This window comes from Gambusia affinis, linkage group LG08, assembly GCF_019740435.1.
Source record: "Gambusia affinis linkage group LG08, SWU_Gaff_1.0, whole genome shotgun sequence".
NCBI classification, from domain to species: domain Eukaryota; kingdom Metazoa; phylum Chordata; class Actinopteri; order Cyprinodontiformes; family Poeciliidae; genus Gambusia; species Gambusia affinis.
In genome coordinates, this window is record NC_057875.1 from 10,587,946 (window position 1) to 10,615,735 (window position 27,790).

General features: G+C 39.0%; 1 protein-coding gene across 1 annotated transcript in view; it reads right to left on the reverse strand.

The window, feature by feature from the left end:
- Positions 1-27,790, reverse strand: part of igf1ra (insulin-like growth factor 1a receptor) — an 88,990-nt gene that overhangs the window by 19,523 nt on the left and 41,677 nt on the right. The window contains exons 3-10 of the mRNA XM_044123685.1: positions 9,294-9,594; positions 7,233-7,369; positions 6,632-6,776; positions 4,807-5,015; positions 2,999-3,125; positions 2,618-2,853; positions 2,371-2,538; positions 2,050-2,257 (exon numbers count right to left, since the gene is read on the reverse strand). Coding sequence (XP_043979620.1) covers positions 2,050-2,257; positions 2,371-2,538; positions 2,618-2,853; positions 2,999-3,125; positions 4,807-5,015; positions 6,632-6,776; positions 7,233-7,369; positions 9,294-9,594 — 1,531 coding nt within the window. The remainder of the gene's footprint in view (positions 1-2,049; positions 2,258-2,370; positions 2,539-2,617; positions 2,854-2,998; positions 3,126-4,806; positions 5,016-6,631; positions 6,777-7,232; positions 7,370-9,293; positions 9,595-27,790) is intronic.

The window sequence follows — 27,790 nt, forward strand, 5'->3', positions numbered from 1 at the left end:
TGAGTTTTGAAGCTGTATCTCAAACTTCGTACATCTCACTGAACAATGCTTAATTCATCATACTAAAATGAAGAGTAAACTAAACTAAGTGAGCTTACAAGAGGTGTGCAGGACAGATTCGCTTACAGGTCAACATTCCTACTGATTGATGTCTCATCAGCAGCCAAGCAACCAAACCCCAGCACACGAGTTTCACTTTACAATACATCGTACATATAAATAAACAGATATTGGAGTGCAAGTAAAGGTGTAGACAACAGCCTAACTGACCTTTATTGACAGTCACTTTTAAAAGCAGACACAAAGTTAAAAAGGTAATAAAAGAATCATATAAACTTAACTAGGGAAAATATCCTTAGCTGACTCAAGCAGCTAGTTGTATTATTTGTTCTCCTCCTATTTGGCTGATAAGGGAGAGAGAGAAAGAGAGACAGAGGGAAAGATTGAAACAAGAAAGTTCAGACGGGGCAGTCGTGATTAAGGCTCCAGTGAGTAAAGGAAATTAGATGTGGCAGCATCCAGGAAATCCCTATCAATTCATCTGTATCTAATCATCACCACCCACAACACCAGGTGATTACAGTAACTAAACGCTCCCGTCTGCTGATGACAGGTCTTTGAGGTCTCTGAAGCAGATACTGCCAAAGCATTTCTCTTTTTCATCCCGCCCGTCTCTCCTCCTGTAAATTAGTCTGCTAATGCTACTTTGCTCACTGTATATCTTCCCGGTGGGGACTCTTCCCCCTTTCATTTAAATTCCAGATGGACTCACTGTACATTTCCTGGCAGCTGTTTCACTCCAGAAAAAAAGCGTCTTAAACAAAGCAAGCATGCAAGAGGAGCCGTGGGGTGGTAAGGGAGGAGGTGTGTGTGTGTGTGTGTGTGTGTGGGTGTGGGTGCGCGTGTGTGTGTGTGTGTGTTGGGTATGGGGGGAGGCAAAATGGAAAACATTTCCTCTCCTTTCTGTTTCTCTTTTCAAGGACACTCTTTCCCCCCTCCTGGCGTCTAAACACTGAACTTTTGAAGAGAACGAAATCCTCCTGGATTTGGTGTAAAATAATGGTGGCCCCATTACAGAGGAGAGCCTGTGCACGCTTTGGCTGTTCAAGGCAAATGATTTTATGCTTCTTAGAACAGTAGAACTATATAAATCAAACAAAGCAAAAAATGTTCGGTTCACAACCAAAACAGCATGAAGCCCTGAAGAGTGTTCAGGTTAAGCTCATTGGATCTACTCAGTTCCATTATGCTTGTTCAGCCCTCCTACTAACACACAACCCCATTTATTTCATTACCCCTTAGTACTAATTGTTTTCAGAAGTCACAAATTAGTAAACATACAAACACCATGCATAAAAGAAAACTAACAGTGTGCCGTGTCCAGGGTTTTCTTGCTTTCAATCATGAAACTGAGGCAGAGGTTCACTTTCCAGCACAACATTAGTCCTAAGCATATAGTCAGAACTACAGTGTTGCCTGACTGTTACAATGGCCCAGTCAAAGTCAAAACATAAAGGCACCAGAGGATCTGTGACAAAACTTGAAAAATTGTGTTCACAAAATCTCTCCATACAACGTTAATTGAGATAGTTTGCAAAGAAAACTAGGCATCTAGACAGACACTATGTAGATGTGCAAATGAGATAGAAACATATCTCAAAACGACTAGCAGTTCCAATAGCAGCATCATGACTCAACTAGATGAACATAAATGCCTACCACAGCTTTCAAATTTTTTTGGTGAAAATCTTTGAAACTGATGTTCTGTCCATTTTGCAATTATACACCTCATTTTGTTGGTCTATTGAAAAAAATTCAAATACAATCAAATTTGTGTTATGTTGTAAGGAGTGTGAGTGGTTTCGCAAAGCGCACTGTAAAGTACCTGTTCTGTTCTGTAATAGTTGAAAAATCTATTGAAAATGTTTCCAAGCACAATTTGTCAAGGGGTAACCAACCCCAATCCAACAGAGCTACTATCCTGCAATTTTATGCATTCCTGGTCCACGTATCTTTCCTTCAGCAACCAACAAGCACAAATGAACATACCTTGGAAGAAAGATGACATTATGGAGGAAGTTCTCAAAAGCTTTTAAAAAGTAGTGGTCATGCTTGTTCTTGTCCTTCTCTTCAGGTGTGTTCTGGCAAGGACAGCACTGTTCCATTTTTTCCCCAGGCAGAGTAATTTTGGGGGGGGTTAGGTGATCTTTCCCCTCTGTGGGCTCTATTGATGGGCTCCGGATTGGTAACTTCAGCCCTGTTTGAAAAGTAATACCAATGTTGAACAACCTTTAATAAAAGGCAGTTTTCAAGTCTCTCAAGTTCAAACAGCAACAAAATGTATATTTCATAGGAATTTTGTGTAATAACCTTTGGAGCAGTAATTATACTTGTAGAGCTCCTGGTCTTCATGCTGCCTCTGCCAGCGCACCAGGTAGTAAATGTGATTGCCGTTGGGAAAAACTGGAGGTGACCACTTCACTATCAACTTGGTTGAAGAGTTGGCATATGCATGGGCATCTTTGGGCACAGACGGCACTGTAACAAACCAAAGTCATGATGCGTTAGGTCTCTGTAATCACTGAAAAACACAAGAAAGACTGCTGCTCGGACTTACAGGAAGGTCGTGTGTGGATATAAATGATGTCACTTTTAGCCCCAGAGATGTGTTCGTCCTTCATCTGCAGGGTGGTGGCTTTCACATAAATGGCGTACTGGGTCCAGGGTTTGAGATGTTGAAGAGTAAATTTGGGATCTGTATTTTTGTCCTGTGGAAGGTCTACGTCCACCATGTGCCAGCTATTGGAGCCACAGCCATCCTGGCCATCAAACTCTGTGATATTCTGGGAAGGTCTGAAAAAGATGAATGAAATGAAAGTGTTTCGGTACAAATCTGTAAAATGTCCAATTAAAATTTGGCAATCTAAAGTCATGACATATCCTGTACAAACCGATGTGTGATGAGGGGTTTATTTTTATGAGATTGTTGAGGACTTACGACTCCTTGTAGTAGACTATGAAGCTTAAGAGATCTCCACGGTCAGAGACTTGGTAGCGTTCCCACGTCAGCGTGATTGTGTTGCTTGTTGTAATGTTAGACTTGAACTTCAAGGTGTGACTTTCACCTGTAATGACAAAGCAGACCCTCCCCGTAAGACAACGTAAATGGCAATATGACTTGTTTCTGAGCTGTTTTCCTCAAAAGTCTCAAAAAAGCAACAAAATATCATAGCCAGGACTTAGCACTACAGAACAGAAGCACTCTTTATCTGATTAAAACACTGTTTGCAGTACAGCTTCATCACTTATCTGTAGGGCCCTGAAAAACCTTTACATACGGTACGGATAGAGGCTAGTTGGATAGGGTTCAAAGAAAGATTAAACTGCCGCCTCACACCCCACTATTTTTAAATTGCCTGAGTCAACTGGAGCTTTGTCAGAGGAGCCTTAAGGAGACTGCAGCAATAGCAACTGTAGCATTTGCAAATAATGAATATATTACATCAGCTCTCCAAATTAGAGCTAAGCAACCATGGAAAATAAAATCACTGCTGATGAGAAGTGCATTGGATTTTATACAACTGGAAGAGAAAAACACAAATCCAAAAAGCATAAAACAAGCACATTGAAATTTAGATGAACATGGACTTTGGCTGATAACACAACACAAGGAAGAAAACAGATGTGGTATCTATTAATTTGGGACCAAGCATCTTAAATTGCAGGGCGTTTTATTTGTTTCGAACAGCTGAATGAAGCTGAAATGAGTTTGGCTCTGTCTCAGTTCATGTATGGCAGTCGATAGGTGCCATACATGAACTGTTCAACCCATAATTATTTACGTGCCTCTGTCCTTCTTTAAAACAACAGGGAAAGAAACTGGAAACAAAAAAATAGTTCACTCGATGCAAACTAACTAGCAACTAAGCAAACCGAGCTGATTGCTCAGGAAATCCCGCCCCAGAAAAACCCTTGTCTCAGTTCAAATAAGGTTTACACATTGATGTAAACCAAACAAAACAGCATTATATTATGAGAGAATAAATTAACTAATTAACTAGGAAGTATAAAAAACACATCCTCCTAGTTTAAATAACATGCTATTTGCTCACACATATTCATCCAAACATGACTTCTCCATATATGATATGAAACTGAAATAAAGGCAAGAAAGCAAAATCATTGTGTAGGTATGAGGAAGGATCTAGTCCTTTTGTCTCAGAAACCTTAAAGACAAGGATCAGGGAGAAGCTCTCAGACAAGAACCAGCTTGAGAGAAATCTAAGTCACCTTAAGGCTTATTGATATAAAAAGAAGTCATAATCACAACAATTATATTGAGTGTCAACTCAGATTTCTCACAGCGTAGAAAACACTGCATTGCAATTCACGAACCAAGCAAGGGTAGAATTAACGAGAAAAATACCCCTAAATGATTATTAATACTAATCATTTTTAAGCTGTTGAGAGTTTAAATTGAAACTAAATTACAAATTTGATTAATTGCACAGCTGTAAGGCAGCTTGCTGTGGTTATAAGCCAACCTAAAATCCCTTTAGTCTTAGCTTTTCAGTTATAACATTAGCTAATGTAAAACAGGCCAGAAGTCTAATCTCTGGTGTTCTTGTTGATCTAATATGGATTATTTTTTAGGCTCTCCAGGTCACAGAGGTATGCAAAAACACTGGAATATCCTGTCATGTAAGCCTCCTTTAAATAAATCCAACAAAATGAAAAAATGTCTGTAAGGAGGCACAACATGACATTTTTAACAAATTTTTTGACTTCAGCAAAATGTTCACTCACAGCTGGCTCTTTCACCGTTGTAGCGGAAATCACCCTCTTCTGGCTTTACAGTTATGCCCGTTTTTTCCCACATGGCGTGAATCTCAGACTTGCAAAGCTTCGGGTTTCCACGGAAGAAGATACGCCCTGCCTGAATAGTCAGGTTGTGCTGGGTCCAATTCCACAAGGACTGCAGATTCTGGTTGTTGACGGCGGAGAACGAATAAGTGCTGATAATGAGAGAAGATAAGGAGATGGTCACAAACATGTTGCAACAAGTTGTTTTTCTTAAGCAACTTGTGTGTAACAATGGACAGTTCAAATGGTTATTAAATATCGTTAAACGTAGCAGTGATGTGCACCAAAAATGGGAGTGCATAAATATGGGCTCTGAATTGTGTGTCTGTCTAACAATGAGCATTGGTATGAAACTGTGTCATGTCAACACCATTAGCAGCAGCAGTCCAAGCATAAAGCCTCCAGAGGGAAGGGAATGTCTGCCATCCTCAACAGCATTCCTTAGAGAGAAACTTAACACCAGGAAAAATGATAACAAGAGGGACACTGGGCTTTCCCATGACCCCCTCAGCTAAAGAAAAAAGCTCTGCTTTGGATCTAAGGCTGCTGCTAATATCCAAGTATAGACATTAGCAAACGTGAACCTTTCCAGACTGCTTAGTTGCCACTTACAATGTTTCCAAACACACATCGCTATCTGGAACCCGACACGAAAAGGTTAAGGGAAGATGTATCCAACAATGCTTGCATGCAGTATGAGGGGTTAGACCAGCCTGGTAAAAACGAGTCACTTGTCCTGTTCTTTTTGCTCCCGAGGGATTGAGCTCTTGACTGTTGAGAAACGATTGCTTCCTGGAGGCATGGACTGTATGGAAGTTTTAAATTGTACCCAATTGCTAACATTTGTCTGTGACGTATGTGATGATTCACAACCTGTCGTTCCGGGTCTCTCTTACACTTACTGGAAATTGCCTGCACTGTAAACCACCATCCTCTACTGCAAAGAAAGAAGTGCTGATCCGAATGAGGAGGCTATTAATGTTAATTCAATATTTGGAAGCGTGACCAAATGGACAGACTAGAGTAGAAAATCAAAATCAACTTCTCCCTCTGTTTGCTGATTGGCCCAGTAAAAAGATCGACTGATGACAATCCAAGTCAAGGGAAGAAACTCCAAACTGTGCTGTAAGCGAAATTTCTGGGCTTTTTTGGACAGAATTACACAAGAGGGCAATGGCTAAGGATTTACAACCTGTCGTTCCGGGTCTCTCTGTGGTTGTTTTGATCAACTAAATTGGCTCTTGAAAACAAAAAATGTTACAGAAATTAGGAAAGTTTTTTAGACCAAAGGACAATAAAAAGCCAAGCTTCATCAGTTTTACCGTTTTGTTTTCATGCAATAAAATGCAATGCAGTGACAGAACAATGCAAGGACACTAATAGTACAAGGAACAACAATTTGCTACTTTTTATTGAGTCCATTAATGTCACAATGATGCAAACATGATGTGCTATGCTTCATAATAATTCAGAAATGTGAAATAAATCAATTTGCCTAATTTTATTTCAATAAAAGTAGTCTTTTCCCTCATTATAAAACTTTTTTGTTGGTAATAAACACATATCTACCCAGCCATTTGTAAAAATGGATAAATAATGTTGTTATAAAGATTTTAAATGTTTGGGAGCTCCACACACATTGATGCAAAAGTAAAAAACTCTTTTTAGATAGTACCGATTGCTGGTCCCTGCCTCAGACAATGGAGAACATTCTTTGCTCTCGTATTTTTAAAATTGTGCGTATATGACCAGGTTCACACAGCCTTACTCTTCAATAAGTTCCCTTCCGTTGATGTATCGGAGGCTTTTCAGGAAGGACAACGAGCTGAGAGAGTGAGAGTGTCGAATTTTCACATATCCCATCACTGTCTGGATCAGTCCCATGAAGGTCTCCAGCTCTGAGGCTATATTAACTGTAAAGAGTAGGTACAGAAAGCAAATAGGCACAGAAATCATTCCCAGATCACCATTGCAACTAAACCAAATGAAATTAAATGCAATTGAACATCATTTTAAAAATTGACAGCTAGAAATAGGTCATGACTGGATTGATTTAGGAAGGGCTGAATACAAAGGAACGCCACACAACTCAGTATATATATTTTGAAAACGTGGAATTCAAAATTATGCATTGCTTAAAGCTAATCACTGACACAAACTATCTAATACCAGTAAATGAAGGCAAATATGCAGAGTGAGGCCTTACTAAGTTTTACTCTATGAAACAAATAGAAAAAATATGTTTGCTCCTCAAGGAAAAAAAAATCCTCCCTTTACTGTGCTCATTTACTTTTGTAGCAAACATTTCTGGAATTTACCGCCAAAAACTGCTGTTGTGTAAAAGAGCACACGGTTTTCGTATCACTCACTTCCGTTGCGGATGTTGATGACCAGATTGCCTTCGATGACGGTGCACTCCTTCAGGGACTGAGCAGCATCCACAGAATCAATAACAGAAGAGGTACAGAACTTGTCGCACAGACCATTGCAAGCGGTGCACAGCATCCTGCACATGACAAAGCCAAAATGAGAGAAAATGGAGTGGGGGTGGAGAGAGAGGAATTATTACAAAAGAAAGAAAGAACATCTTTTTTGTGATATTTTCTACCTCACACTCAAATAATTTGTCTTCTCTCAGCACAAAAGCATTCCAGAGGATTCAGGCAGATAAATTCAGGGAATGATAAAAGGTCACTTCTCACATGGACAGTTTAATCTTTTATGGAGCCTCAGCTGAACTGTTTCGTGAGGGAGTGACTCACTGTTTCAACCTTTGAGACAAAACACATGCAATGGCTAGAAACAGATTCAGCAACTAAGAGACAGGCCCAAACTTTAAGTTTGTGAAAAGACAAATCAGAAAAAGAAACAGTGAAAAATTAAATGTCAATTACAAAAGCATTTACACCTTCACTGTATTTTATTGGAACTTTACGTGACAGATCAACACAGAATAAAATATAATGGTAACTGGAAGGAAAAGGGCACATGGCTCACAATTTAATATGTGTTGCTGCAAGTAGTGGAGGATATGGGTCGGACCTGGCAAGTCCAAATGTATTGTGAGGGTCTGCAGAGAACATTTGGCAGAGTCTCCTGTCAAAAGGACCTTCACCTCCCACCTCCGGCAGAACTTTGAACACTTCCTGGGGAGGCGGGGGACCTTGAGTTGAAGTGGGCCATGTTCCGTGCTTCCATTGTTGAGGCGGCTGACCAGAGCTGTGGCTGCAGGGTGGTCGGTGCTTGTCGTTGCAGTAACCCTACAACCCGCTGATGGACACCTGCTGGTTGAGTCTTATCAGGCCTTTTTGGCCTGTGGGAATGTTTCAGCAGAATGCAATGCTGGTGGTTGATAAGGCAAAACCATCTGTGTAGGAGGAGTTCTGTGACGCCATGGAGGACAACTTTTGAACGGCTTCGAATGGTGGACACCTCTGGTCCACTATACGGCGTCTCAGGAAGGTGAAGCAGCACTCCACCAACACTCACTATATTCGGGATGTCATGGATCGGTGGACGGAACACTCTGAAGACCTCCTCAATCCTCCACCATCATGTCTCCTAATGAGAAAGTGTAGTCTGGGGACCTGGGGTCAGGCTCTTCAGTCGCTGAGGTCACTGAGGTGGTTAAAAAGCTTCTCGTTCGCAACATCCATGGGGTTTAGGAGATTTGCTCTGCTGTGGGGTTGTGTTGGTTTACGTAACTCTGTAGCATCATGTGGATTTCGGGGACAGTTCAATAGGATGGGCAGACTACTTAAAAGGCGGACTGCAAGAACCACTTTTTTGACTTGTGTTTGTGAAAATATTTAAAATTATATGTGAATTACCTCTCACTTCACAATTTTGGTCGATCACATTGAGAGATATTATGCTTGTGACAGGAAAAAACTGAGGAAAAAGTTCAAAGTTCTATGTTTGCATGCAAAGGAAGTAGAATAAAGTGTCTCTGGTGAGTGTTGTCTGTAAAATCTACCAGTGGTGTGAGAGTTGAGAACAAGGCTCTGTGCTGAGGACATTTTACTGTACAGACAGTCTAACCATGAATCTTTAATAGTTCAGCACCATGTTAACTTTCTACGTCATGAACTACTTTAGGAAAAGATCCGTGTGAAGTGTTGAGGTCAGGTAAAGTTCAAGTCAAGGATGCCTTATGCAAAAGTATGTATAATGCAGAAGTGCATACTGGTTACAAGTTCCTCTAAAGTCTGAATACATCAGTGTAAGCACACACCTGTTCATGGGAAATTTCACCAAGAAGCAGTTCTGTGTGAGATTCAACAACACAGCAATGGATAAGAGATGTTGTTCATTCCTTAAAAGATTCTTTGACAAGGATGAGCCATGTATTAAAAAATGATATATTACATATGTCACCTCTCTCGGCAGTACCACGTAATAAGAAACAAGTCTGAGGTGTGGGTCCTTACCGATCAGTTTCACTGCGAGTGAAGCCAGAGGGACAGTCATTCATACATTCTCTGTTGTGGATGACAAAGGGATTGTCGTTGGAGAGGTGCACTTCAGAGCACTCCCTCTTGGTGATGCAGCGCCAGCCCTCAAACATGAAGGTGCCTTCAGGACAGTCCGGCACGCAGCGACCCTCGTGTTTGTAGTGGATGCACGCCGAGCAGGCCATGTCGTTGTTGGGCTCGGAGCAGCCCCCCAAGCACTGACTGTGGCAACACTCCCCATTGTCCATACAAGCCAACTTGCACTGTTGAGGACACACTGTGGTGGACATAGACATACATGAAAAGGAAGTTAGTATTAGATGAAACCAAAAAAAAAAAGGTTTGCGCAGTTAAACAACAAATAGAAACAACAAATTGTGGCAAAAGCGTAAGTAAATATTTTCATGAACAACTGCTTTGAGTATTTTCTAAGCTTGCTTTATGTCACTGTACTAAAGGACATATATTTTTGAGGAAAAAAGAGATGTACCATTGTAAGCACAACAAATCAGCTACACAGTCAAGTGTCAGTGATGTGACGTTTCTTCAACCGCTTTCCTCACTTTTTAATCTTATTTTCAAACATTTTTTAGATAAGCTCACTGCTTCCTCTTCATGTTAGTGTATTGCTGACTGGTCGCACACTGGCATAAGATCACACTTTAATTTGCTTAATTTCTTTTCAATATTACTTAGCTCATATTATTAAAAGTTACAAAATGTAAAAAAAATAAATTATAAAATCAAATGAAAAGTTGACATAGCCAGTTTATTGACAAAATCCCTAGTTTGTAATGCCGCGGTGCTGCCACTATTATAATGAGAGCAATTCTGATGTTTGGCTCATTCCCTTTACAAACATGAAGGAGGAAGAATAATCAAAAACATGCCTCACTGGAACCGTTTCACTGTCACATCTTTAAATCTGCTTGTACATGCATTTTTTTGATATGAGGACAATATTATCCTTTAGTAATGACTCTCTCTACAACTTATTGTTTGGAGGTTAGGGACACAGCAAGTAAAAGGGTTTCATCCGTTAAAGTTGTGGGAACTTACATGTTGCAAATGACATGGAAAACCATCTAGATTAAAGTAAAATGGAGACATTTCTTATAAAGCTGGATATTATCATGAGTGTGGCAATAGCTTCTGAAACCATTCCTCCAAAGTAAAGCATGGGCATCAGCATGGGCAACTATGTAAAATTCACTATTTTTTTCTATTAGAATTTATATTTAGCTATACAACAATAAAGGCTGGTTGCACCCTGGATACAACTGTTTCTGTAAAGCAAGAAAAATGGCATCTTTCCAGGTTTAGAGAAAATAAGTGTGGGCTGTTTCAAATTAGGTTTGAGCAACAGAACTATTAGATGTTCCTCAGTGTTTACTGAACATCACTGAGAACAGTTTGATACCATCTTCAACAAACAGGGTATACAAAACTATAGCAAAAAAAAAAAAGAAAAAACGTCCAACCTGAACCTTGAGAGCATTGAGCATACACAAATTGCACTTAACCTTTTCTTTATTTGTTACTTTTTAAAAAGCAAATAAGTAGTGTCAAAAAAGTGTTTTCTGGTACACAAAGAACATGTTGAGTGACACCTTCTGAAGAAGGAAGCACTTCCATATATGGCTGAAAACCAAAGATCTTCAAACATTAGCATGCTCTAATTGTCATCATAATCACAGATCAGATTTTGTGGTTTTCTTTTCATATGGGTGTGGCAACACGGAAAAACATGATGACATTAATTGTGCAAAACCAAATTCTCCCTGTGGCCAATACGCTTAAACTGCATTGAAACAACAGATTTTCTGGTTACTTAGGAACTGCCTTCATGTTCAAAACACTTTTTTTTCTAATTTTCCTTATGTATGTTGTTGTTGACCTCCTCCCAACCCTCTACAAGAGTTGGCCATTACCTCTACAAGGTGAATTGTGATGTGCATGTGATACATACATGCACAACCTGCTTGGTTTTACAAGATTTCATACAGATTATATTTCAGTTCAAACTGTAAATTAGTCCAAAACATGTTGCCCGGTTTTACAAGATTTCATACAGATTATATTTCAGTTCAAACTGTAAATTAGTCCAAAACATGTTGCCCATTATTGTGTATACATTCTGACTTTTGCATGGTATCATGCAATACAGCAATGCAGCAGAACAACTGTGCCAAGGAGCAGAGCCAGCTGTACTGTCGTTTTACAGTACAGCTGAGAAAGATATCGATCACCTCCACTCCTGTTCTCAAATGCTTTAAGTGTTTTTCCTCCTTACATTCTGTCCAATTTAACAATACTGAGGTGGAACTACTTTATAGATCTACAAAAAAGCAAATGAGTTTCTTTAGGCAGTGGTAAGCTTGTTGTCTTTTTTGGTATTAAAAGGTGAGTTAGATAAAGACCAGGTTGACAAGTTTGGCAGCTGCCCAAAACCAAAGACTTCTTTTTTGAACAACAGCATCAGATATTAAACACATGCTAGCTCTCGCATAACAGCTGGGATCTGATTGGAATTACTATGCTGACGTTAGTGCGGTTGGCTTAGGAAGAGTAGTGTTGCACATTTGCAGGCACTGAAGAAAAAAAAAAAAAAAGAGAGAATGGGGTTCAATTTCTTGGAAATCTACCAAAAGGGGGCAGCCAAAGCAAACTTTAATGAGCCTTCTCCTTAAAGGATGTCTGCTCCCCTCAGTATCATTTTAACAGATTCCTCAATGCAGAAAAATTCCAAACATGCATGTCTTCTGCCAAAGGAGAGCGGAGCAGGAGGGGGGAGAATCACTGTCTTAAATCCATATAAGTCGACCGGGTTTCGCTGCCCAACCAAACAACCCCATGGTATCAAGGATACAATCTCCTATTTATAGATGCTCCTAATGCAGGCCTATTTCCACACTTCTGCTCACTACACATAGCTATGCAGGTCATTATAGGTTTCCACCTCTTTAAAGAAGTGGGACTTCCTAACAAGGGGTTCCTCTGAACGGTAGACGTCAGCATCCCGGTTGTTCTCTAAGTAGATGGCCAAGAATAAACATGATGCATCAGAAGGCTCGAGTTTCGACCATGTGTAAGTTCAGACAGTGTTGTGTTAAAAAAAAAAAAAAAACTGCTGAAAGATCGGACCTCAGACTCAAACGGTGGGAAAAGAAACCATCACTATAATCGGAGCCAAATACGTCAAACTGCGGAGAGTGGGGGTAGGGAGATTCAGAGTGTTGTTCTCCTCATACAGTAGTTACACAACTCCCCTCCCTCCTGCTCTCTCCCTGAGCAAACACAGCCAGGTCAGACACCAAAACCAAAGCATCAGCTTGCCCCAGCTGTTTACCGGAGTGCTGTGACACAAGGATCGACTGGGTACATTTCATCCATAGTAAACAAGACAAGTTCCCACACTCAGTTTGCTGCTGCTGGTAAATATACCAGCATCAGAAAGTGACTGAAGGACAGAAAAGTCTATAACATCAGTGGTTGTTATCCCAAAAGGTGTTGTCTAGTTGCGGGACTATGTGAAGAATCTCCAAAATGTTGGAGGCCACAGAGTACTTACTAAACAGAGATAATATTAATTCCTATGGCAACTCCTAGCTAAATAGTATGAAGATTTTTTTTTTTTTTTTTACCAACTACCTCCCAGACTAACCTTGAGTTCTTTATTTATGAAATATGACTTTTTAGCAGAGGTCGCAAGATTTTAGCGCTGTCGGCCATCAATTGCTTACGGTAATTTCTTTTTTCAATAAGGTCTTTACCTGCTACAACAACATCCCCACTTTGGTCTCTGGACACTGTCACAGGAGTCCTGTATATTTTGCAGATGTAGCTGTAAATCTAACAAAGTTGTCTCTTTTTAAAGAAAAGAGCCTTTATTCTGGCAGTCTGCTGTCATTAACTTTAACATCTGACATGTTAACTGAGGCCTGGAGAGTCCAAGATGGAGCTCTTGGGGTTTCCACAGCGTCTTGAAGTGCTAAAGGCTCTGACCCTGAGGTGAACTTGCTGGGATGTACTCTCCTGGGGTGCCTCTGACTGTCTTGAATGACTTTAAAGAATAATCTCTGTCATTGCAAAGTGCTGCACAGAAAATATTCAAAAAATTTCTCTGCAGAAATTTGAGGATTTCCAAAGTGAGACTTTTGTTATGCTAAGAGCAACTAGTAATATATCTGATAAAATAAGTATCTTAGTGTCTTTATTAAGTGTACATCTTGATTATTTGTGCATGGAGGATGTAGCCAGCAGCTATGCAGACAGGGGCTGAAGGCCAAAGCAGACGTCTACCATTTTAAAACAATTTAAGTTTCAAAAACATTATAGAAGTTCCTGCAAATGCCACTTTTAAAAATATTTAAACCACTGACGCCTTATGTCAAAGGCGATGTATTAACAGATATTCTGAAGCTACAAATGTAGAAGTTCTCTTGCTTGCTGTTGAATTGAAGTGCGCAATATGTCTATGAAATAGCTGCCAATGAAAGGATGAAGATACTAGTGCAGGAATGCACCTCATCAAAATTCAAGTCATGCCCTGTTTGCTTAAGTGCATGCTGTCTTAAGTAGTCTGGTACACACTGCTTTCATGTAGACGCTGGCGACATGTTTACTGCCAGCATGCCACTGCCACATCTGCACATGAGGTGTGATGTGGAAATAGAAAAGATGCTCGAGATTACACAGTTTTTCTTAAACTGATCAGTTAGAGGTGTCAGTCATAATAAAACACAAAAAAGGCCTGATGAAAGATTAAATGTTTCATTCTTTGTGGCATATCAAAGCGCAGCATGTTTTTTCCTGTGTCATAGAAGATAAGTAGGAAGCGCGACAGACTGTTGGGAAGTCATTCATTATTCACATTGGGACTCTGGGAGTGAGGGAGAGAGAAAAAGAAGAGGGTGTAGAGAGTGGTGGTCTAAGAGGAGAAAAAGAAGGAGGAACTTTATTTAAATGATTGCTCTGTGTTGGACCAATAGTGGCCAGGGAGGGGAGGTCCTAATCCCAGTGATTGACATGTTATTGAGTCTGAAGCAGAGATGGTAAACAAGTCCTCTCTTGAGCAGAGGTTGGGAGGGGGAGTCGTAACCATAGTGATTAAGCATTGCTTTTCCACGGATTCAGAGGAATCATAACTTACGGAAAACCTTAAACAGTTCGTCACAACAAGCTCATGCCACTACAAGCTTTCATGTTGTTATTCCTGCAAATATGGCTGACATTTCCATAGAGGATTAGCTAATTAGTTCTATTTGTATAAAGAGAATATTCATTAGTATCTATGCAAATATCCTGTATTTTATCCTGTATCCTGCATTTTATTATATCCTAATAAGATACAGGATAACTCAGCTACATTTCAACTGATAATTCACTAAAATATAGTAGTTTAAAAAAGTGGGACTATCACTGCTGTGCTTAATTTGCAAAAAGATAAATACAACATGTGAAAAAGTATTAGCACCCTAAGGCTTTCTTCTATTTTTTGCTTTATACGCCACACTTACATGCTTCAGATAATCAATCAAATGTTAATAGAGAGAGAAAAATGTTTTAAGTTGAGCACTTCAAAGCAATCTGGCTCTATGTGAAAAAGTAATTGCTACATAAACCTGTTAAGTGGCAGGTCACCCTTGATGGAAACAACTTCTAATAAACACCTCCACTATCTAGCAATTAGTTTTGTTTACACTACTGTGAAGAATGTTTGTCCTGCTCTTCTTTGCAGAGTTGTTTTAATTTAGCCACGTCAGAGGTTTTACTAGCAGGAAAGGCCTGGCACAGCATCAGATTTTAGTTCAGATTTTAAATAGGCCCCTTCTAAATCTTCATTTTGTACTCTTTTATTTTGGTTTGTTAATTAGTTAGCTAATCAGAAGTGGATGATCTGCTGGGCTTTGAATCACTTTCTTGCAGCACAGCCCAACTGCACAAAGCAAAGCCAGATCATCACACTACAACTAGAAAACGTTTGATTTTGAATTAGGCTTTTCTTTTTCTCTCCAGACGCTGAATTAGTTATATTCCAGATGTAAAGGGAACACACTACCTATCAACTACTCCAGGTTCAAAGCTTTGTAAAATACTCTTCTTTCACCCTTTTGTGTGTTTCTTTGTTAGTCATCTCTGAATTTCAAACTTTCACCACCTCAATCTATACAAACATATTCCCAGCGTTTGAAAGGTCCAAAATCACCGTACTTTTGCTTTTTTTATTTATTTATTTAATATTAAAGTTTGTATCATGATCTGAAACATTTAAGTGTGACAAGAAAAGCAGAAAAAGCACCTGTAAGGATGAAGATAGAATTTCACATCTGCAGGTCCATTAAGACTTGATTAAATTTATCCCCACTTCACCTCCATTCCACAGTCTATTCCCTCTGCTAAACACACATGCTCTGTGAGAACAACAAGAAGCTGAGGTCAGGTTACGAAGTTAGTGGAAGAGGCAGCAGAGCAGACATACAGTAGCAAACATCAAGCCCACCACATGCTACTGCAGAAAGAATCGTGGGTTGACTCCTATCTCCCTCCAAGCCCAACTCCCTGAGCTGCACAAGTCCACATCCTGATCCGGCAACCTGATCTTCCCCAGGAGCACCCCAACCCCCGCACTGGTGGATCACTCCACTTGTTTAAACCACATCGGCCCAGACAAATGAAGAAAAAGATGCTCTCTCCAACTCACATCCAAAGGGAAACCGCATCACAGACTTGTAGTACTGCTACGGTGATAACAGTTTCAAATGCTGGGATGGGCTGATTTAATCTAAGGTTGTGTTTTTCACATGTAGGGTTGTGTTCGCCTGCCTGAACGAGTTCAGCCAGATTTACCGTTCTGCTGACTGGAGTGGGTTTTATTTGGAAGGCGAAAAGTAAAAGTGATTTTCTCATGCGGACAGCTGGCTGAGCTGAGATGGACTGTGCACAGAAATGTGTGTGACTGTGTTTCCCAGTCTCTTCCACTCCCATGCCTTCTAAAGAGCAGCAATGTGTTTTTCACACAACTATGTGCTGGTCTGTGTGTTCAGGCATGCGTGGCATTTCCCCCTCTCACTTGAGCTCAGTCACAACAACAACAACAACAACACACGCACACCTTCCTTTTGGGCCTAAGGGCTTGGTCCAGAATGCAGCTGCTGTTGATTGAGTGTAGTTACTAAAAGGGCAAAGGTATGCAGCACCTCTACATCTGCCAGAATGTCGAGCTTTTGTCTCTGCAGAAAAGCATTACAAGTGTTGTTAAAACACTGGAAAATATGACTAAGATGGGTTTGAATAAGTCTGTTCCAAACATGGTGAGGAATACAATCCTGACAGATGTTCTCATAATCTTTGGCACGAAAAGCGACGCAAAATCAAATAGCACTGTGAATAAATGAATCTGTTCTCATCTACAATATAATGTAAAGAAGCCGGTGAGGTAAAAACCACAAGATTGTGTTCAGCACTGACCAGAGGGTTCAAATTGGATCAAGTTGTGTAAGTCTATTCGGACCTGACTTTTGCATGCTGGAAATACCTCCGTCCTAGCTCATTTCTCCAAGGAGTCTTAGTTGCAGCTGAGACGGCTCTCGGCAGCAAAACCCTTCCTTAAACCAGAAATCTTTCCAACTTATTTTGAAGATTGACACAAGCTATAGACCCTGTGCAGCATGAAGTCACAAGAAACTGCTGTTATCTCAGCTTTTCCCTCAGTGTTGGTGCTGTTTAAGTAAGCAAAACAACATTGACACTGGATAACCAGAAGAGCACCAAGACTCAAAGTGTGTTCCTGTATATACCATCATCGAAATATTAGAGTTTCCAAACAGCTGAGGACTGTTTTGGATGCAATATTTGCAAATTGGTATATTCACTGTTTCATAAGTCTACATTTTGTAGAAGAGACGTGTCTTTTGTCTGTTGCATGGAGTCTTACAGCGATAGATGCTCACACCTGACACAGACTGTAGCACCACAGATAGTAAGTGTAAATAAGGGTTTGAGAAATTTATAATGACACACGAGAAAGAGAGTAGTGAGAGAAATGCAGATGAATCACTGCTGATATCACTGTAATTATAACACTCACATTGCATATTTTTTTTTTTTTAATAAATACAGATCATACACATCTTTCCGTTTCCTGACTGTACCTTTGAACCACACTAATGATTTTAAAACATATGAATGATTAACCTATGATAATATCTTTTAAATAGGAATTTTATATGTATTACTGTATGTATATGACATGTTTCCTGGCAGCGCTGTGTGAGCTTGGCTGTTGTTTTTTTGTTTTGTTAGCTGGGTAACTGGTTGGGAAATTATGAGAGAGAGCTAAAAGGACCTCCAGAATAGGCAGAGTCTTAAAAATACGACACTGCAGCAAAACATAAAATTAACAACTTATCGCTCAGTTTGTCTTTGGTTCCGGATATTTGAAGATGCAGTGAAGCAGCTCAGCGGAAACCTTCAGCCTCTATTAGCAAACACTAATTTCTCAACTACCACAGAACTTCAACCAGCATCTTTTTGGCTCCTCTTGTTTCAGACAAAATGTTTCAGGAGACCACATGCATCGCTCTGTTTTACATTTTTACTCTGTCTTAAAAAGTCAGCCTGTAATCGTCAGAGCATCCGAATAGTGGTGGCTCAGATGCCAGGGCCTATTTTTGTAAATGATCATGTACAAGTTTGCGACAAATGTTGCCCAGTTTTTATCCTGGCACGCTGTCTGGCACCGATCCTCTCTGCTGGCACGATGTCTGGAGCTATAATGACACATCTTTAACATCGACTTCAAGGAGGTCCTGGTTGTGAGTAAAAGTAAGCACAATTTAAAATAACTAGCAGGAGAGTTTTTACTTACTATTTATTCCAGTTTAAAATTTTGTTGTAATCCTTGTAATAAATTACATTTTTTATATACTATAAATATTTACATAGTAATTTCTGTCTAAATGCAGTTTTCATGTTCTCAAGTAGCAGCAATTGGCCGCTGGTACACGCAGACCACAGTGAAATATTTTTGCTCCCTTGTTCTGTCTTGAACATGACAGATGTTTCACTTTTTTTTTAGAGCAGTGAAATGTAAATGACCCTTGTAAGGAGAAGTAATGACTACTGCAACTAAAAACCCTCACAATGAGTAATTTTAGTATTTAACTCCAAATGTACAATTTTAATTTAATTATTGTACATGACAATAATTAACAAGTCCTTAGTTTTGTTATTTTTAGTCATTAGAAATTATAACTATTAAATACCTGAATTAATTTTATCAGAAAATTTGAACATCAATTCAAATTTACTGAATTATCAAAATAAAAAAACAAAAATGCAGAAATGTTTTGTTATGGCTCTGCAATAAAACCCTTGAACTTGTCAAGCAGACAGTTATGGATAATCTACAGATAAGCAACAAAATGTAACTGCTAAAAATGTTGGATGCTCACTGAGGTCAATATCAAAGTTTATTAATGGACAGTTGAGTGGAAGAAAGAAGTGTGTTAGAAAAAGGTACAACTGCAGATTAGCCAGATTGTGAAGCAAAGCATATTCATGACATGAACTGCAGCTGGAGCCAGATATTCAAGAACCACACACAGACATAGTCAGATCTTAGGCTATAGGTGTTGCATTATACGTAATGAAGTTTGTAGTCTTCCCAATGACTGTTTAAGCAATAGCTTCTGCACTAATAATATAGTTTTAATACATTTTATTTAACATTTTACTTTTCTGAGAAACCATATTAGCTGGAAGCCTCAATCATAAATATTTACAGAAATAAACACATCAGTCTGTGAGCAATGAATCCAACATAATGCATTTAACTTTTTAATGATAGCAAAAAGCTTCGTAATGATAGTTTAATTTACTGAGATGCACTAATAGTTAACATCTGTTACAAGTCATTGAGATTATTCTCTTTAGCTGGAGTGCCTGTAGTGAAACATAAAGCTATCACTTTAAAGTCCAATAACCTGATAATAAGAGTCCCTGGAAGCATCAAACAACACCTAGGAACTACTAAAAGATTTTTAAAATCATGAGAGATTTTTAATTTTCTTTCTTTTCAATATCGTTCCTAGTTCCAATTTTCTCTCTTGATGAAACGTCAAAAAGACTTGCAGGAACAACATGGTCAGGTAAATAAAAGAAGCTCTCACTGTCAACATGCAAAATGTTAAGGCCAAAGAGGAGTGACTGATGATGAAAAATTCTAGGCAGCATTTTGCACTGACCTGGCTTTTATTTTATCCCTTAACATCAAAGACTGAATCTGAATGCAAAATGTGCGGGCAAAGTGACCTTAAGCATCCCTCTTTATTCAACAGAAAGCCTATGCAGCACAGCAAACGATGAACTTGGAAACAGCTTAACCTTATTAGAAATCAGATAACAACAGCATGTATACATCTGAAGAAAGCTTTGGGCGTAAGAAAAGTCACTGCTGACAAGTTGTTGAATAAACTCGGAGTTACGTCAACTTTTGGTAAGTTTTACTCACAAGCTCAGCATGGACACAACTTCATATTTTCAACCTAAGTTAAGGTGTTAATGAGATTTTACCATGACGCAAGTCTCCAATTCTCTTCTGGCCACAAAGACAAACACTGCAGTCACTAAGCAGAATGCTGAAACCATAAGAGTGACAAACTGCAGGCCACGATCTAATCTCTACCATATTTGGTTTGGGACAGATGCAGATCAACTACAGTAACAACTATGAGCAGAACTCAAGGGCTTCAGAAGCCAGGCATAAACTGTGAGTTTGGGTGTCTGCAGGATTTGGACAGGTCCATGAATTAAGGTTGAGAAGCTGGAGAGGCCAGTAGTGGAGAAAACTGTCAGAGCAAGGACAAAGCTTTTCTTTTGTCTTTAGTTCCACAAATAACAAATAGGGACAGACAATATGGAGGAAGCAGGACATCTTATGAGCTTTAAATGGTCCTGGACTCTGTTGTCGGCAGATGATGTCATGGTTGTATCTTTTATCAATGCTTTTTTTAAAAAAACATTGTCTTTACAAAATGGGCAAAGAGGTTATTTATTCCACCTCATTTATTTCTCTAAAGACTGCTTGTCTCTGTCTTACCATCTTATACATTATGATTAACTGATAAAATTGGGTCCTTAATCTCTACAGTGCCATATTTTGATGCCAACTGCTCTGCCATGTTTTCCTATGAGCAGTTGAAGTTCAAGAGTCTGAATTATGTAATAGGTTTTGATAAGAGACTACACTGTATGGCTGGATGGAAATAAACAAATAATATCATAGTTTGACACATTCAGCTTACAATGTATTTAGTCAACACTGGTGAGGAAATGATGGGAAGCCAAGCAAAAAGTCTATTTGCTGTGTTTCAGCTGATAACATTTTTAATGGCCTTTATTTTTACTCTCCAGCGAGCCACCATCACAGTGAGCCTTAGGAGAAGCATGTGGATCCAGGGCCAATGGCTGCAGAAACCAGGCCAATTCAAATCCAGACAGGAGCGATACAGAACTTCTATTTTCCAAATAATTGCAGGAGTTATTTTAAAGGGATTGCATTGTTTCCCTTTGCCACATAAGTCCTCATGTCTAAAAAGATCGAAGGCGAAGAGATAGAAGTGCTGTTCAGTCCATGATCGCATCCCTCCATGAGAGATTAGCTCTTAGTCGGATTAAGGAGGAGTCAAGACACGCAGGAGAGGCAAAATGTCATCCCTGCACTGCAGGAGGAAACAAGAGATAGGAAATGCAGATCATCATGAGGTGATTCAGGAGTGATGGGCAGAAAGGGGTGGACGGGTCTGATCTATTTTGTGTTAAGCAGTTGAGAAAAGCAGAAAAAAAGCTTTGAGGTACACATTGTCCAATTATAAAATTTATTAATTAAATTAGTATCTTCACCTGTGTGATCACTCAATGAGAATGACAGCACTGAGAGAAATGGTACACAGCCCAGAAAAGACAAATACCAACACAGAGGCAAGTAAATGGGCATAAAGAACAAGCTCCCCTTTGATCACATGAAGTGCTAATCCCCCACCATGTCAAACATAAAACTTACAAAAATGATCAAAAGAAAATGGCCACACTTTCTGCCCCACACATAAACAATGGACTGCTTTGCAAAACGTTGTGGTGCATTTCTAGTCAGAGGACACATAAAGGCAGTTTAAAAATAGTGGGCTTTCAATCTTTCTCTCAAGGCGGCAGACAACTCTCTCTCTCTCTCAGTCATCTGGGACATTCAAACAACATCATGGTGTTCTTTGAACCCCCTGCTGTTGCTGCAAACTTCAAAACAGCCCAGGAACTCCAACGGGGTAAGCAACACCAGTTTAACACGTTTTAAGAAAGAAAACAGCACAACGTCATACGTTCACTTTTTAAGAAATAAATATTCCTCAGACAAATTTGTGGAGCATTGCATAAAGATGATACTACTGCACTACAGAAGAAGCAGAGAGCTGCATTACCACTGCTGTTCTCAGCTTCAGCTTTTATTAGAGCCATTTTATGGGTTCCCTGTTAACTGTGAAAGTCTTTGAAGCAGCTAACCTGAACTAATTCATACATAGAGGAAAAACTACATGCAAAAACACACACACACACACACACACAGGCTGGCATCCGAACTTAGGACCTTCGCTCTGCAAGGCAACTGTGCTACCAATTATATCATTGTGCAGTCTCTTTTTCTTAGAAAAATAAAATAAGTTACCAAATAAAACAAAAAAAGAGACAGAAATAACTGATTTAAAATCAATCTTAGAAAATCTCCTTTTCTTCTTCAACTTAATCATACAGCTGTGGTTGTAGCCTTAAGCGGCTTGGGTAGGGGCATAAATATTGAGTTAAACATTTCTTGTCCTCAGTTTTAAACCGTTCCACAACAACCTAATGTAAAGAGGAGAAATCACACCTGTTGGATCAGTGATTTCCACCAGGCTGCCCTTCAATAAACGCACACAATCAACACGCTTCCCAACAGCTGGCGATGGATCGACCAGCTACATGTAGTTAGGGGACAGATAGCTGGCTGAGAGAGGGAATGGAAGCCCACAGCTCAATCAATGAGCAATCAATCACACACAGCAAGAAGAAGCAAACACAGGAAACAGGAGGCCATATCCTTTAACTACCTCTCAAAGGAAAGCCATCAAAGGGCCGGCTCTGACTCTAGCTTTTTTTTCCACGGCCAACTATTACTCTTGTTATGACCGCTCTCAGAGGAGAGTTCTCCGTTTCTGTGTGTGTGACTGCTGCAATCTGTTGCTGTTGGGTCCAGAAACTCGAGCAAAGACAAAACAGAGATTCTTGTTTTTGGTTCAAAAATTCAGAGAGAGAAATGTATTCCACATTTTGCCTCTGTTAGCAACTCAGATCTTTTAGAAGTATTTTAGCCACTCCCCAGAGTTTTTTCAAATTACAGAAAAAAAAACACCGGAACAACTGTTTAAAACTTAAATTTGTTGTAAAAGTCTCCAAATGGAAAACTTGATTAAAAATGAAAAATATATTGGGTAATGCATATGTTTTAGGCATGTGAGGCCACACAGATAGTATTTTCAAACTAAGCCAAAAAGAAGAAAAGAGCAACTTCAAATGATTAAAAATAGAGCAGTTGGAATTCCCTAAAGTTGGACCATGTTACTACAGAAGTTAAGCCACTATCTTTGGCTGCGGGAATGTGTAATGTGTGTTTTCCTGTCTATCCTATATTTCTTCTTTGCCTATATGAGCATGTATGCTCTACTGCCAGGTTTCTGTATGTTTCTGTTCCGGTTTGTTTTTAGAGTTTCTATCTTTCTTCCTTATGCTTGATATATTTAAAAACACACAGAGTTTATGCTTCATAAATAGCAAATATAAGCACAGCTTTTATTCACAGTAGGTTGTTTTTTTTAGTTAACAGATGCACAAGAAATTTGTTTTCTTCCAGCATCAGAGACTTTTTCTGCTCAATCAGCCCTGATCAGCAACCGGCCAATCAGAAAAACATAAAGTTTGACTTTTTTTCTCTGAATGCTGCAGGCAGGTTTAACAAACAGGAAAAACTTCAGTGAAGAGGATTAAAAGTTATCTATTTCAATATGAGTGAGGTACATCAAATAAAGCACAGATATGTAAGGGGCTTTTCAAAAAGCATGCTATATTTTCTACAAATATCATCACATCTGGTTTGTTTAGGTTGCAAGAGAAAGAGCACAACTCTGATATTCAAGGAATCTTTGATCCTCGAATACCATCTACATTTTTTTTTTTCTGGAGAGAGTGTAATCTTTTCTGCTGTCAACTGTTGGGATAGTAGCATCAGAGCCAGTGACTTAAAAAAAATAACAGAAGAAAATTAATTAAGGATTAATTAAGTGAATTGTATTTGCATTTATCAACTTTACCTTTGTCATGGAAAATGCCAGATTTAGAAAATAATGTGGAAAATCTCACAGATAAGGTAAGGTTGTACATTCTTCAGAGGATACAGACACTGTAGCTCTTCATTTAGTGTTGCTAATCATGTTTATATATATATATATATATATATATATATATATATATATATATATATATATATATATATATATATATATATATATATATATATATATATATATATATATATATATATATATATATATATATATATATATATATATATATATATATATATATATATATATTACTATATACAGACCAAAAGTTTGGACACACCTTCTAATTGAATTCAATTAGATGTTTGCTGTCTAACTGAATTCCATTAGGTGTGTCCAGACTTTTGGTCTTTACTGTATATATATAAAATAATTCCAATGGCAAAAGCAGTGTTTAGCCATCATGATGCCCAAGTTAAAAAAAAAACTATCAACAGGCAGGAAAGGCTCTGGTTACTCTACTTTTGATAACTTAATTCAAACATTTAAAAGGTTTATCCTGAAAAAAAAAAAATAGGTGCATCGGCTCCTAGTGGTCATTAAGAGTAATGTCTTCAGTGAATATAAGATACAAATGGACAAATTTCTAAATGTGTAAAAGTACACATTTAAAATAAATAAATAAATAAATAAGATAATAACAAAGCATATTATATTTTAATTTTATTCTTGAAAAAAATGATAAAAAGAAAAATGTACGTACAAGATATTATTATTCTGGGAGTTTTCTCTTAGAAAACAACCAGATGAGGTGTTTCAATAATAGTGAGTAACAGCACCAGATCATTTTGGGCCTGTTTTTGTCTGTAAGCATTCATGTCACATGTGGGGATAATTCGGTTCACCTAAAACTGGGGATTTGCCAACTCTCAGTTTGCATAAATTATTGGAGAAAAGGGTGACTGGCCGAACTAATGTGCACAGTGAAGAATAATAAACACAATGGACGTCCTCGCTGCCTTGAGCTGCAGTGACAGAATGTCCTTCTGTCTTTACTGTCACTGTGAGTCAGCTCTCATTACTTGAAGAGCTGGGTGACCCGTGTTCTCTTACTGACATATGGTACTTCTTACCTACTGCTTCATAGATAACAGTTAGATGATGGGATCACCATGGTGACAGAGAATGAACTATTCTTGACCTCTTTGATATCAGATTAATTCTGTTTGTAAAAAAATAACAATGACTCTTCAAATCTAACAAGCTCACGTCAGTGTGTGTTAACTAAACTCGCAAAATGACTCATTCAGTTAGGCGATGGGATCACCATGGTGACAGAGGATGAACTATCCTTGACCTCTTATATCAAATTAATTCTGTTTGTAATAAATTAACAATACTTCTTCAGATCTAACAACACTTCTTCAGTGTGTTTAGTGTGTTAACTAAACACACTGAGTTTAGTTAACACATCAGTGTGTGTTAACTAAACTCACAAAATGATTCATCTACTGGTATAAGATAGTTGAACAAAAGTGTCATAGACTGAATCAAAGAGTTGACCCTTCTCCTTGGACCCTCTTTCTTGCACCTTGCAGCAACCAGTTGCATGAAGGAACGGATGCTGCAAGCTACACAAATGTGCACAGGAACTGAAGGCCAACCATGCCACCATTGTATTTGGGGCATCAGACAGATGATTGGACAGATGACAATGAACTCTAACAATCAACAAGTCTCAGCAGTTCAGTGCCTCCCTATGCCTCCTTTGAAAATGAGACAAATGATACATTTAGTGACCTCAAGAATCAAGAAAACATAAATCTAAGGATGCAGGTTTATCAAGTGGTATACCATATCTGATGACAACCAAGGAACAACTCTAAAAAAACATCCCATCTAATTAAAAACCTCTTCATTTATAAGAACAACCTGGATATCTTAGTGACGGAGAAAGATAAAAATGTTTAGTGAGCCTCTGCATTAAGCCTTTGGAACATGAAGTAACAGTGGATTTGTATGGGACAACAACAATATCACTATGACAACACAAAGCTGGATCAGGAAGTCTCTTCACTGAGACCTTCGAAGACGTTAAACAAAGCGTCAAAGTCCTCCTGTTTTCTCACCGACCTCACAGCAGAACTGTGGTGGCTGCCTCAGGTGGAAGCACAACTAAAACCTGGCCTTTTGTTCCAGACTGCAAAGTGTTTCAGCAGAGGCACGAACAATACACACACTCACACAAGCCAACACACATATACTCAACTCCACCACAAGATCCTCTGAGCCGCGTCTTTTACACCCACACACATGCACCAAACACAACCTGACCCGCCTCCCCTCTCCCTCTCTTCTTCCTTTTTCGTTCCTAACTCTCTGTCTCACACCCTCATTCATAAAATGGCCGCTTTGCAATTCCAGCTGCTGGCATGGAATTTATGGATGAGGGGTCAAGGGCAGCAATGGGCCAGGAGGGTCTTGTTGCTTTTGTTTCTTGTTTTTTTTGTTGTTTTTTTCCCCTCTCACTCCTTCTCTGTCCATCTTATCCCCAGATTTGTCTGACTGATTCCTGTTCTTCATATGTGCCGGTCTTCCTCAATCTGTTCCCTTCCCTCTGCCTTTCTCCAATAACCTGATACCCTGGTGGCCTCGGAGAGAAACTGAAGCTATGTGTTTGACAGAAAAAGGCTGTCGAAAAGCAGTTTGGGGGCAGGAGTAAAGTGCTGGAGACTCCTCCTTAGAGGCCAGGGAGAGGGGGTACAGGGACATTCTCAAATTCTATCCCTTGAACACGAACTCAGTGTTCCTGCAGTTTTACCACATCACACAGACTTGCATGCAGACTCATGTGCCAAGTTTTTTTTAAGTGGCATGAGGTTCCTTTTTGTTGTTTATAACATTCTTAAAAGAGATCTCTTTGTCCTCTAATGCAGAAACATTTTGCAATCTATGTTTGAGAAGTACGTCAATCAAACAAGACAAAAACAATACGATCAAAATCACAGCACAGTTTAACAGTTGGTATCAATGTTTGTCTTTTCGAATGTGACAAAGACGTGCATCTGTCCCCCCAGTCACACCACCCTACAGCGACTTCTGATGTACACAAATTAAAACACACTCAAGCAAGCACTGCAGCTGCCCCTCACGAACATGTGAACTCGCCTCCTCTTTCCTCCTCCTCCTCCTGCAGACCAAAGCAGATGAGGGCACAAGCACAAAGGGGAAAGAGAGGTAAGAGTTGGGGTCGCCTCAGGCTGGAATGAGTTTTCATTGGAGGAGCTTAGACGACACCTTGGCTTTTGTTATAACATCATGAAACACAAGCATGTTTCACTCGTGGTTAACAATCGCTTTTATAAAAAGGCCTTGGCCAGAGCAGCAGCATACAACAGTTTTTAGACACTTACAACCTTAAGCATCTTCAATTAGATACACTTAGTTCTACATTCTTTAAAAAACTCTTTTAATGTTTAATGTCCACAAACTCGTGGAGATCGAAGACATTCTGCAATTAATTACAGGCAGATGGAGCAACTGATTGCAGCAGACCTTTTCCCCAGTTCACTTTGGACCCTTGGAACTGTGAGAAGGTAGAAGTTCTTTAAGCAAAGATAGTAACATCACACAATCTTTTAGTTATTATAGTTTAGCAAGTATCTTGATAGAATTCTAAGAACTACTTTAAAGTTTAAGACATAAACCTGCCCTGTCCTCTCATAAAATAATAGAGGAGGCTAAGAATTTCTGAAATACGTTATTGATCTAAAATCATATAGAGCGATATTATAGAACAATATCAATATACCTTCATAAATTATGGTATAATCTATAACCACATTATTTTAAAGTCTTGTTCAAAACCTTGGATGTGTGTCCGCTCACTGTTAACAGTAGAAAAGGTCACAGCAACCTTTTACTACAAAGATCATTTATGCAGGAAGTCATGACTGAACTCCATAGAAGAAAATAGTAAAAGAGGCCAGAACTTCATGCACCAAAAATAGTCTCTATCTTTGAAATACTTTTGGCCCTCAGATTTTTAAACAGATGTTATTGTGGAGAAGAGGGAAGGAACAACCCAAAGCTGAAGGTAGA